The sequence below is a fragment of the Gymnoscopelus microlampas genome (assembly GCF_963454915.1).
Source record: "Gymnoscopelus microlampas genome assembly, chromosome: 6".
Taxonomy (NCBI): domain Eukaryota; kingdom Metazoa; phylum Chordata; class Actinopteri; order Myctophiformes; family Myctophidae; genus Gymnoscopelus; species Gymnoscopelus microlampas.
The window spans coordinates 8,715,028-8,728,732 of NC_139943.1; the positions used below are offsets into that span (position 1 = coordinate 8,715,028).

The following is a 13,705-nucleotide window of genomic DNA, read 5'->3' on the forward strand; positions in this document are numbered from 1 at the left end:
GACCTGAGGCCGCTTCTAAAACAAATCTAAATCCTAACAGTTTTTCGGAAAAAAAGTATTTAAAAAAAAAATCACGATTTTTCAAAAATAGCAGATCTACAAGCTCATAGCGCGGCACTCGGTGCTGCGCTATGAGCTTGTATATCTGCTATTTTTGAATAGCCAAAGAAAACTAAAGTGACACAGAACACAGATGCGTTCCAGGTCTAAATGGGATAATCTATGCTGCTGATGACTTCTAGACTGCAAAGTGCATGTCTGTCTGTTTGCTTTACCTTCACGCTCCGGCTGTTATGAATGAATCTATTTTGTCATACACCATGGCAGCGCCTAAGGCGGTGGTTCTCACAGTGGGGGTTCCGGGAGGGGACCGCCCCAGGGGGTCCTTGAAAGGGTTGCGGCGAGTCGAGTCCCCAGCAAACAAGGAACAGTTTTTAATGGCAAAGAGGTGAACAACAGAGTTATAATGAGAGGGGGAGAGAGCTAATATACTAACATACTCAATGACAGACTCTGACCTTGATGATTTAGACTGGAAGAAAATAGAAGAGAGAGAGAGAGACAGAGAGATAGAGATATAAAGGCTCGATATACTGAAAATAGCCGATGTACAAGCTCGCGTCGCATCTGCGGCACACTGTGAGCTTGTACATCGGCTATTTTCGGCGCGCGGCACTGGCGAGCGACTAAGTACAAATGGGTCTGGAGAGAAGGAGGCTGAATCTTCCACTCTCTCTCTCCTCTCTCTCTCTCTCTCTCTCTCTCTCTCTCTCTCTCTCTCTCTCTCTCTCTCTCTCTCTCTCTCTATCTCTCTCTCTGTCGTCTGTTACTCAGTCCTCACGACAAGACAGTGAGTCACAGGAGGTGCTGGATGAAAACAAGGTCACTGTGGCTGGCCCGCCCGCCTGCACCCCTCCATACAGGAAGTACTACTGAGGAGGGAGGGATGGATGGAAGAGGCTGTGCTCAAAACAATCCAGATGCCAATATATCGTCCTTTGCCAATACGCGTATCAATACAGAGTCTATACCGTATCGATACGGCAGACTTGCAACAAAAGACAAAAAAACTAAAAAACAAGTGATATCCGAAAAGGTCATATATTATTTGCATTTGTTAATAAGAACTCTGCCACCGCCTGAGGTGTAAGTGTTTTAAGTTGTGCAATACGTAACACTTTGACTTTGCTGAATAATAAAGAAGGGGGCGTGAATTCAGTAGGACAAGGACATTATTCAAATGCAAAGTGAATAATGTTGTTGGTTCTCTTTAATGGATGGATGCTAGAGGCAGTGTGTTGCGAGGCCTTGTGGCCCGAAGGCCACAGGTTTGATCCCCACATGAAGGGGGTCGGGCGGCATGAGGACCTGATCCGAGACCAAACGGTTCTGCCGCTGGCTCTTCCAGCATGAGTGTGCGAACCGGTTTAATTGCGTGCGGTGCAGTGTGATTAAATGAACACTGTGTTTGGTCCAGGCGGCAAGCATCCATACCACTGGAGCTGATGCCACTGGAGCTGATATTGTTGTTTTTTTGTTTTCTTCATGTCGCCATAGACCCCGCTAAATTCGGTAAAAACTCGTGTTCATTTGGTTCGACACAAACACGGGATCCGTGTGAAGCAAGCAGTGAAAACTGCGACCCGATCCGTTCCGCCATTTTGAAGTTACAGCCGATTACGTTAGACTGTGCGATGCGGTGAGAGAAACAACAGCCGAGATAATCGACTCCAAAGTTGATTCCTAGACAGGAAACGGATGGGAACGAAAAAAACGGAGCCAGTTTTATTTCGTTTCCGGTCGGCCCCCGGTACCGGAAGGGGTCAGAAAAAAATCCGGAAAGTGCACTTTTTCGAATTAACATGGGTTTTCAATATGTAAACAGTTCGTTTTTTTGTTAAATTATGCTCCCATAATTTTTTTAAATGATTTACAAAGAAGAGTATGCTTCTACTGGTTCTACTGAGTGAAGACCCGCCCTCGCTCCCCTTCCACCAAATGGCATTCGTTTTCCGGTTTTATTCGGAACCGGAGATTCCTAGACGGTGAATTTGAATTTGCTGAAAGAAATGGTCTCAAAACGGGGTCTGTGGAAACCACTGGATGACGTCACCACGGCTCCTTTCTTCCATTATTCTTTACCGTCCGTCTGTAATGGTTTGGTCTTAATATAGCCGATAACGTGCTCTGAATGCAAACTGTTCTCTCTCTCCCTTTTCAGGTTGACGGAAAACATGAGACGACTCAGTAAGTAGTGATCACTTACATCCATATCTACTTTGAGCACTTAACCCTAGTGTCCCTATTCTGGGCTTGTCATAATAAGTGAACGAGCTCACAATGTGCCGTTGGGAGCTTGTAGACTGGCTCTATTCGGCAAAGATATTCGGTTTAGACTGTAGAGCAGGGGTCTTCAATGTTTTCAGGCCAAGGACCCCCTAGCTGATAGAGAGATGAAGCAGGGACCCCCTACTCTATATTGTATAAAATTGTGTTTCAGATTAAAGTGTTTTTTTTTACTTAGTCTGCTCTTTTTCCCCTCTACACCTAAAAAACAATGCCAAAAATAGCTTGTAGATCTGCTATTTTTGGCTAAAGTTCTCCTCAGAAAAGGGATGCTAGGGTTCAAGTGGTTAATGTAAAAAAAAATCATATCACACAAAGATTTGGCGGACCCCCTGTAGTAGCTCTGAGGACCCCCTAGGGGTCCCGGACCCCCTGTTGAAGACCCCTGCTGTAGAGGGAAAAAAGGAGGGGGCCAAGTATTATGAGGGGCCCTTACAGGTCTGTAACTCTGAGAGTGTACAAATGGAACCAAATGTGTCCTTACGGTCCTTTTGGTTCCATTTGTACACTCTCAGAGTTATGGTGGTCTTTGAAATTAAATTAATTGTAATTGTATAGCAGAGGTGAAGTCCACATACCAGCTTGATAATGTGATAAAACCGGTTCCGGACACGGTTCCACATTATGATTGAGCCGATATCCGGTTCTTCAATGTTGAATCCGGTTCTGGATCCCAACCCTAGTTGTGAGCTAGCTTGTAGATCTGCTATCTCTGCTATTTATTTATATTTCTGCCTACAGTACATGCCCAATTACGGACGCCTTGTTGAAAGTGGCTAACTGACTGACGACTCACATTTGAATAGCATTCGAGACACTGTTCAGTTGAGTTTTTTTCTCAATGTTCTTGACATCATTGTGATGCACGGTCCTTTGTCCCGGTGCAGAGCGCGGTGCCAAACCCGTCACCAACTTCATGAGGAACCTCTCTGCCTTATCCAGCTGGCACTCTGTGTACACGTCTGCCATCGCCTTCATCGTGAGTACACACACACCCACACGCAGGCACGCACGCACACACACACACACACACACACACACACACACACACACACACACACACACACACACACACACACGTAGAGATACACTGTTAATCGTTCATCAGTATCGGCCAATATTTACTGAACCACTTGAACCCCCCCCAGAATCCATATGCTGCCACATGCGCCCAAAAATAGCCGATCTACAAGCTCACAACGTACGTTGGAGCTTGTAGATTGGCTATTTTTTGCCAAACAGATTTGGTGTTAACGGCAGGAAGGGGGGGTGGGGGGTCAAAAGTAGTGAGCACGTTTCAACTCATGTCTGGTTCTCTAAGACTAGAAGGTTTTAAGTGGTTAAAAATGCAAAAGTCGGTACGTGTAAAGTAATCCAGATAGTGTTTACCAATATCTTTTAATATTTCTGTTTGGAACGTGAAGCTAAAAAGAGCCTGTTGTGATGGTTGAAGGCTGCAGACTCAATCAATGTTTTCTTTCAAAAGCTCTCAACAGGCTCAGACTGAGTGTATTGTTGTTCTGTAGGCTGAATCAATCAGGTACTAAGAATGCACTGGGTTTGTTTTGCAACTGCACCCACAATCACAGTTATATAACTGTCTATAGGGGGGGGTAAAATCATTGCAATGCTAGCTACAGTACATTTACTACTTTTTCTGAGGACCCCCTGGACCCCCCAAGGGCACCAGGGGAACCCACTTTGAGAACCAATGTATTGCACAGCTTGGTTGAATGATTGGTCAATCACTGAATGCATCGGTCTGTTATGTTTTTAATTCAATAACTGACCGCTGTCTAATCAAAGACTCAGAGCACCTGGCTCTTATCAATCTGCGTTGCTTGATGTTTTTTTCCGGTATCCAACATGGCAACCACGTAAACTACACCATTACAACTAAACAGTATACTCAAGAATGTTTTAAAACATTTTAGGTGGGAAATAGACAAACAAAATATTGGTTCTATATTTAGTCGACACTTCCCGTTGTTTAAAACATCTTTCAAATCGTTTTGTTGTTACTTTTGGGTCAATGTATTAATTTATGTATTAGTACCCGTGTAATAAGCCATAAGGTCATTATTGAGAAATTCAGGTTTATTTCTCAATAATGACCTGCTCCCCATTGATATGCTTTATAGAGCTACCAATACTTTATAGAGCTAGCAGTCCTAACCGTAACCCCAACCTGCATCTTCTCCTAATTCTCCCCACAATAATTGTAACCATATTCTCTTTGTGAGGACCAGGAAAATTGTCCTCCACAATGTCTATTTCTCAAATTCTACTACAGTTGTTTGGGCATCACACACACACACACGCGCATGTGGTTGATCCAACGGAGGAGTGTGTAAATGGGCGTGGGTGTTATGAGTGAGTGACAGGTTCAGGGTGGCAGTTAAAATGACTGTGGCTCCTTACGGATCGCCACCACACACACGCACGCGCGCGCATGCATGCACGCACGCACACACACACACTTACACACACACACACGCCCACTGACTCACCTGTTCAGGCTGTCAGTTGCACAACACCAGATAATGTGAGCAAAACAAGATGTTTTTCATTGAGATGTTTTCAGGGAATTTGAGGGAGCTCACGTTGTGTAACAGTGAAACACACATTTCATCAGAGTTCAGGAGATAAACCACAGTTAAAGGGATATTTCACTTTAACCTTATATGATCATCACTTTACCCAAATCCAGATCAAGTGGAGTTGGGAGGTTTTTTGACCATTAATGTGGAGATGGTTGTTTTGTCCCATCATTGATGAGAATGACGAAGTCAGACCTGATTTAGGTGGTTTGACCGACAGTTTCAGGATCCAATAGAGTCAGGAGGTTTTAGTCAGAAGCACTTTTTAATACTTTTAATTGGTTCAATATTTGTAAAAGAGCAAAGCGGGGCTCGCAACTCACTTGTTGAATGCACCAAGGGTTTTGTATTTGTGACAAACAGCTGATACGGCGTTTCGACCCTAAACTGATTTATTAAAGAAAATAAAAATGTTGAAAGACAGAGATAGCTGCTTTCTGACCGACAGCGACGATAATGTACAAAAGAGATGTGTAAATGACATTGACCTCCCCGTGTTGGTCTCCTGATAGATGTTTTTTTTCCAGGCTTGTGATAAAGCCCAGACCTCATGGAGAACAGCGTCTTTAAGAGCTATGCTTTCCATTGACGTACGCCACAGCCTATCTGTCTGTCAGCACGCCGCGCGCACCGCAGGAAGCCACTGATGTGTTTAAGTTGCAGAGGGAATAGGCTCATGACAACACATAAACACAAACAAAACAGCACACACACACACACACACACACACACACACACACACACACACACACACACACACACACACACACACACACACACACACACACACACACACACACACACACACACACACAACAAGCACTACTACACTCGCTCACACCCACTTAAAGTCGATGTCAGGCGGAAACCTTGTATGTCCAAAACGGTTACATTTTCAGGAAATGGAGAGGAAAAAAAATAATGTGTTTCCAATGGATCCAATGTAGTTAATATTTAGTCACAAGCCGTTGTTATATACTTTATATTGCTTAGATATTTATAAAAAGCACAAAGACATAACCACTTTCACTTACAATAACATACAAGTTGAAATATGGAGATACAAGGTTTCTGCCTGATAATCGCTGCTGAAACCAACGATATGCACACAGTTGCACACACACAAACGACACACACAAACGTCACACACACACACACACACACACACACACACACACACACACACACACACACACACACACACACACACACACACACACACACACAAACGACACACACACACACAGGCACCACACGCTCACTCACACCCACTTACACACACAGGCATGTGTGCAAGCACGCTCATATATACAGCCAATTATCCCTCTGTTCCCAGGAGGCTGTTTTCATCTACAATGTCGTCCGTGTCGGGGGGAAACCTCATATGTTCCAAAACTGTTACTTTTCAGGATTCTAATACAGGCGTCTTCAACAGGGGGTCCGGGACCCCTAGGGGGTCCTCAGAGTTACTACAGGGGGTCCGCCAAATATTTGTGTGATATGATTTTTCTTTTTACCTTAACCTCTTGAACCCTAGCATCCCTTTTCTGAGGAGAACTTTAGCCAAAAATAGCAGATCTACAAGCCCACAACGCCTCGCGCTGCGAGGCGTTGTGGGCTTGTAGATCTGCTATTTTTGGCAAAGAGGTATAGGTGTAGAGGGGGGAAAAAAGAGCAGACCAAGTAAACCAAAAAAGTATAATCTGAAACACAATTTTATACAATATAGAGGGGGTCCCTGCTTCATCTCTCTCTCAGCTAGGGGGTCCTTGGCCTGAAAACGTTGAAGACCCCTGTTCTAATACAAAAATAGCAAAAGTAGCACATCTACAAGCTCGAGCTCATCTTTTTTTCTCAAGGTTGTAGATCTGCTATACTTACTTTTGTGTGACGCTGTAGTATGATCAAGTAGGCTTAGTAGGGCATTCGTTTACGAAAAAACACAAAAAGTTAAAGTATGGAGATAAGAGGTTTCTGCGCCGACAGCGATGATGTACAACATCCTAATACACAGCTACTGGTGGAAGGCAACTACTCAAGTATTGTACTTAAGTGCAATTTTGAGGTACTTATTGTGTTACAAAAGTTTAATGTTCAAAGATAGCAGATGTACAAGCTTGCAGTGCAGCACGAAGTGACGCGCTGTGAGCTTGTATATCTTTTATTGTGTAAAATGTTTAATACAGGCCTTTTTTGCATAACAACATATGTTTATACTGTTGGTACTATTACTTAAAGTAAATAACATTTCCACCACAGCCAACATCCTAACACACACAGTGTGCCCTCTTGTGGTCGTACGGTGTAACTGCGTTGCTTAGATCACAGTAATCAGCAGCACAGTGCCTCTCCTCCCATCTCCCCTCGCTCCTCTATTTATAGAAACATCCACTCCTGCTCCCTGAATCCATGAATACTCGTTCATCTTTGCATCAATTATTTACCTTGACTCCTGCTTGTTAGCTCAGTCCCAAACTCTGGAGGGAAATGTTCATAGAAGGAGATGATGACTGGATGTAAAGACTTGCCCGACATTAACACAAGGATCACTGACATACAGGCAGACACACACTCGCTCAGGCATGCACGAGCGAGCGCACACACACACACACACACACACACACACACACACACACACACACACACACACACGATTATTTCTTTGTTTCTTTTTGTTTTGAACATCATAATAAAGTCACAGTAAAAGGTGAAATAAAAACGGAACAAAAAAATCTATCTAAGCAATAAAACAAAACAATTAATTTGTTAACACATCGGGTGCCAGCATTTTTTCATAACAACTTACCGTGGGTGCCAGCATTATCCCCATTGACTGCGCTTTGCTGTTTAAAATGTCCGCGTGCGTTACAAGCAAATCCACGCAAAAAAAAGCATCGATTCATGTTCTGCCATGAGCCTGGCTACTGGCTGGAACCATAACATTCCACTCGCGGGTTACAACGGGGGGGGGATCGCGCATCGCGCATGACCGTTTTTCCCCACAGGAAACAGATTTGGAGATATAGGCGTTTCAAAGTAGGAAATAGACAGGAAGCGGATGGGGGGAAAAAAAGTGTTTCCGGTGAGCGATCTGGCACTTCCTTCGCAGGATTACAATGGGTGCTCCCAGAGCTGCTCTAGCCCCGCCCGCGCGGAGAAAAACGAAAAAAACAAAAAGACTGAAATCACGGTTCAGACCGTGAACGGCACCGAAGCTTCGGAACCGCCACTAAGTAAACACACGGTTCAGACCGTGTTTGGCACCCGATGTGTTAAAAAAGGCATTGGCTCATCACAATTATTAGAATGTGAATGATAACATTTAGGTTATCTCCCTCTCTGTCTCATTCCCTCTCTCCCTCCATCTGTGTGTTTGTGTTTTCCACAGATCTACATGTACGCCGCTTGGCACGGCTGGGCCATCCCCATGTTCCTGTTCCTGGCCATCCTGCGGCTCTCCTTGAATTACCTCATAGCAAGGTGACACATTATGCACTTTATTCTGATCCATGTCAATTACACTCACTTTACCCTCATGGCAAGGTGAGGTCAGTGTCAATAACACTCACTTAGCACTTTTATTTTTAATCACATAAATGGGTTCATTTATGTGATTCATTTATAATAAAGTAAGGCTTCAACCATCAATGACTTTATTGTCTGTCTGTCTGTCTGTCTGTCTGTCTGTCTGTCTGTCTGTCTGTCTATTTGTTTTGATTAATCAAATGATCTTGAAGCACGTTTACAGTATATCCTATTTTAGAAATAATAGTACAAAAAATAAAGTTTTTCCACCCAAAATCGATTATATTATTAACCCATTAAGACCTGAAGCCGATTCTACATGTCTCCTAAATCCCAACAGTATTCTGAAAAACGTATGTTTCTATATCAGTGGTGCTCAATCGTTTTCATGTCAAGGACCCCCAAAATGATATGTATTTAGCCGCGGACCCCCATCTCAAAATATTTTGTTCCAGGGACCCCCAGAAGCAAAGATTTGAGTAACAAATGTTCGCTTTAAAAATATGTATATTCATAGATTTGCGCACATTTTCAAGATTCTTCAAAAATAGCAGATCTACAAGCTCGTAGCGCGGCACTCGGTGCCGCGCTATGAGCTTGTATTTCTGCTATTTTGAATAGCCAAATTGTAAAATAATGCTTTTTAGCAAATCAAAAAATGACACAGCGTTCCAGGTCTTATGGGTTCAAATGGATGTTTCATTGATATATGAACTTAGCATCATGACATTGTTGACTTTCTACTCCTGCTTCTCAGAGGGTGGAGGATTCAGTGGAGTATAGTGCCTGAAGTCTCAGAGCCTATGGTGAGATAACAACACCCTGATTTACATCTATGGTCAATTAACTATCAATGTCAATTAATAAAACTTTGTTTTAACCAATCTGTATGGTAGAGTATGTTAATACAATATAACTAGTCCATCTGCAGTATGTTGGAGGTGGTCTCCCTTATAACTTATAACTACATTATTTGTGTTTGACAGGAGCCTCCCAAAGAAGACCTGACCGTTTCTGAGAAGTTCCAGTTGGTACTCGATGTAGCACAGAAGGCCCAGGTGAGCTGTGAGTGTGTATGGACGGTGACGTTAACTGACGTTTTGTCTTAAAGACCAGTGGTTCTCAAACTTTTTTTGCGTCAAGGACCCCCAAATTGACACATATTAAGCCCACGGACCCCCATTTGAAAAGATATGCCAGTGACTCAACCATTTAAATTTCTTCGGGGTCACAATCTACACTGTAGTATCACCATCAGTGTTAATGTAACTCTTTGAGAGTGTACAAATGGAACCAAATGGACGCTAACAGGTCCATTTTGTTCCATTTGTACACTCTTAGAGTTACAGACACATAAGGGTCAATTTGGTTCCTAACTATTAATTTGGCTGGGGACCCCCTGGAAACCCCCTCGAGGACCCCTGGGGGTCCCCGGACTTTGAGAACGACTGTTATAGACTATGTTCACTAGCCTGGAATCCAGACGGAGGCGGTCATTCAGCGTTTGTTTAGTTTTTTTTTGTTGTTGTTTTTTTCACTTCGCTTCTCAGTGACCATTTGAGGAAGTGACCACATTTATTAACAGTGTGGACAGACCGCCCTGTACTGTTAAGTGGTCAGGTGGGTGGGCCGCGAACACTTTGATCCTGGAGAGCTTAACTCTTCACTAAGTTTCAAACGTGTTTTTTTTGTGCTCTTCCTTCAACCAGAACCTGTTTGGGAAGATGTCCAATGTCCTTGAGAAAATCAAAAAGTGAGTCAATATTTCCTTACTGTAATAAATGTGTGGGTGGGTGTGCGTGTGTGCGTATGCTAATGAGTGTTGCTTAGCATCCATCTGCTAATCTGTAATATCCCAGTCTGTCCTTGTAAATATTTCTCAGATACTTTTGCCTTTGGTCCACCTAATTTTTTGTGTGTGTGTGTGTGTGTGTGTGTGTGTGTGTGTGTGTGTGTGTGTGTGTGTGTGTGTGTGTGTGTGTGTGTGTGTGTGTGTGTGTGTGTGTGTGTGTGTGTGTGTGTGTGTGTGTGTGTGTGTGTGTGTGTGTTTCTTGTGCTCCAGTCTGTTCATGTGGGTGCAGCCAGAGATCACCCAGAAGCTGTACATCGGCCTGTGGATAACCTTCATCACATCCTGCCTGCTGCCGTACAAACTAGTGGGCTTCATGATAGGTACATGCACTCCACTTACTGTACTTACTGTAATCAGACTGGGTCCGATTGATTCGAACTGTTCCCGAGTACGATTAACCCTCTCCCCGCTGGCCGGCATTCACATTGGCCAAGATTCTTCCGTACCCGAGTACACTTCATTCAACTGTAATGGTACTTATGTGCCTCAGAGGGGAGCTGTGGACTATGGGGCTTTGGGAGATAGAGAATGTCATGTGACAGAAGAGTCACTTGTCAGAGTTTAGAGAGAATAATAAAGTTTGACTGTGTACCTTGAGTTATAATAATAACAGAACAACAATACACAACCAAAGCAGTGTGCGCTGACGGTCTTTGAAACATTACATCGATTCGTAACATCGGCTGAAAATCCCGCTTGACAATTACCTACGTCACTGACACATCCTTGGTGGCATAACAGTGACGTCAAGGACTAATCCTTGGTATCTTTATCCTAACGGCAGCGCTCGCTACACATGGGTTTTTTCAAACACTAGCACTAGGGTTGCCAACAGTCCCGTATTAGCCGGGACGCCCCGTATTTGAGCCAAAAGGGGCGTGTCCCGGACTCCGGTGTAAAGGGAAAAATAAAAAATATATTTCTGTTTGAGCACACTGCAGTGTGTCTGGCTGCGTGTTTGTGTGCTGTATGCGAAGGGCGCTAGGACCGCTCAGTTGACAGGGCAGGCACAGTGCTCGCACGCGTGCTTGTGTGTGTGTGTGTGTGTGTGTGTGTGTGTGTGTGTGTGTGAGATTTTCTCCGGTGGGAACGGCATCATTGTTTGTGTGGCATGTCAGCCTGTTCCCAACCCTAACCCTAAAACCGAAATAAAGTAACAAAAAAAAGTAACTTTATCCGCGGGAAACCCGGAAAAAATCGCACTGCGCGCGTGCATGGGTCCCGTTTCTCCAGTTCTGGATGTTGGCAACCCTAACTAGCACGATTATTATTTCATGTCAACATTCAAGTAGAACTATCAGAAGGTATAACCCAGGTAAAATCATGTGTCACTAATGTGATGTATAAATGATATATGTATAGTCCACTTCCTTCTGTTGGTACGGGTGGCTTTCACATTGCAGCGTTCCGTACCAGAGAACGCATCAATCGGACCCCAGACTATACCTCCCCTGGCGTTCCCGGGTGCGGTTCAGCGTTCCGTTCCAGGGAACGGTACGCAGCGTTCACACTAATCACAACATGGACCATAGTCTGAATCGCTCCTTAGTCTCGGAGTAAAGCCGAGTGGCCGCTGCTCCTTAGTATAGAAAAAGAGGTGGTTGAGGTGGTTCTGGCATCCAGTACGGATGCATCTTGGCCGCCTCCCCAGGGAGGTTTTCCAGGCATCATGTCCAGCTGGGGTGTGGATGATGATGATGCCACATGGCAGACCCTGGACCAGGTGGAGGGATTATAACTCTGCTCTATGGGAACACCTCGGCATCCCCCAGTCAGAGCTGGCTCACATACACAAGGAAAAGGATCATCATTTTTTATATTTAGTCGCGTGCCGGTCGGTGTCATGCACCTAAAATAGCTGATTCACAAGGCTGCGACGTGTCGTACCCGAATCAGCAGATGGGGGTCGATCTGTAGATACCCACAATGATTAATGATGTCGTTCCAAACTGCACCGTAAAAAAAAGGCATTTCAAAGCACCTGGGATGTGAGACAGCATTTAAAAGCGTAGAAGAAAGATTTGATTTGGTATAAGACACTTTAGAGTCACATTAAACTAAAGTAACTAGTGGTTCTCAAATGTTTTCTTGTGAAGGACCTCCAAAATGTGCATGTATTTGGCCATTAAGTTGAATATATCTTGTAAATTAGCATTCATATCTTCTGATATAAGATGATGGCCTGATAACTGAGCCAATTGTTATGAGACAGCATTTTCCTTTCTCTCCGGGCCATCGGCCTACGCTAGACCGCTGTAAGTGGGGGACAACGCAAGGTGGAAATGCAATAATGCAATAATGCCTGCCATATCTGGTGATGCAATATCCGTTGTACTTGTCATAAAACTCATTGTACCCGTTATGAGATTATCCAGTGTATGACCCGTTATCATAGGACCATACATGGGTATAAAACAAGATCATGTAACTATAATTAGTACCGCGGCACAAACATGACCCCAAAGCTTGGATGAGTCCCGTGGGTTGGGTTTGCCAATCAGAGAAGCCGATTTCTGTGGAGACAGACAGACAGACAGACAGACACATACATTAGTGGTATAAAAACTTTTACTAGGGCTGAAAATATAAATGCATTTCGGTTATTTTATCGATTATCAAATGAATTGAATAATCAACATTATCATTGAATCAACTAACCACTTAAGCCCTATTTTATGCTTTGTCACTCAATGGTGTCGTGGGAAACAGTGACAATATCAGATCTACACGCTTATATTGCGAAGTGGTCTAAGCTTGTAGATTCTATTTTCACTATTTAAAAAATATATATAATAATGTTTGGTCTAATAATGCAATGCCCGAAATAGGGATTGATCATAATCGAGCAAATTGATTAGTTTGACAAATGTTTGTAGTATTTAAGTTGATATAGTGTTCCTTCACACCACCTGCTTTCTTCTAATCTCCCTTCTCCTCCTCCTCCTCCCCCCTTGCAGGGCTGTATGCGGGCATCAAGTTCTTCATCATCGACTTCATCTTCAAGAGCTGTCCCAAGCTGAGAGACAAGTACGACACCCCCCACATCATCTGGGCTAACCTGCCCACAGACCCCCAGCTGAAGGGCAGCAACGCCATGCTGGCCAGACGGGTGAGCCCTGGGGGTCTGTGTGTGTGTGTGTGGGGGGGGGGGGGGGGGGGGTATGTGTGTACTTGTGTATTACTTTGAGGGCAAAATGTCCAATAAATGTATTACAATATATTTTTGTTACAATGTGGTAAAAAATGCAATAGGAATGTCATTGCTATATACAGTACATAGCAGCATCTAAAATGACACAGATGCTTTCCCGGTTTTTAAGGTATAACACAACGTATAGGCTTTCCTGTTCTTAATGGGTTAACATGTTGATGTCCTCACAAG

At 43.8% G+C, this 13,705-nt stretch overlaps 1 protein-coding gene across 4 annotated transcripts in view; it reads left to right on the forward strand.

Moving 5' to 3' along the window:
* The window catches only part of LOC311047638 (GRAM domain-containing protein 4-like), a 139,927-nt gene that overhangs the window by 113,116 nt on the left and 13,106 nt on the right, over window positions 1–13,705 (forward strand). For all 4 annotated transcript variants that reach the window (XM_084060419.1, XM_084060421.1, XM_084060420.1 and 1 more), the window contains 8 exons: window positions 2,222–2,247; window positions 3,234–3,325; window positions 8,335–8,426; window positions 9,229–9,277; window positions 9,458–9,529; window positions 10,181–10,224; window positions 10,534–10,643; window positions 13,281–13,432. In XM_084060419.1, the coding sequence (XP_083916545.1) occupies window positions 2,222–2,247; window positions 3,234–3,325; window positions 8,335–8,426; window positions 9,229–9,277; window positions 9,458–9,529; window positions 10,181–10,224; window positions 10,534–10,643; window positions 13,281–13,432 (637 nt within the window). The remainder of the gene's footprint in view (window positions 1–2,221; window positions 2,248–3,233; window positions 3,326–8,334; window positions 8,427–9,228; window positions 9,278–9,457; window positions 9,530–10,180; window positions 10,225–10,533; window positions 10,644–13,280; window positions 13,433–13,705) is intronic.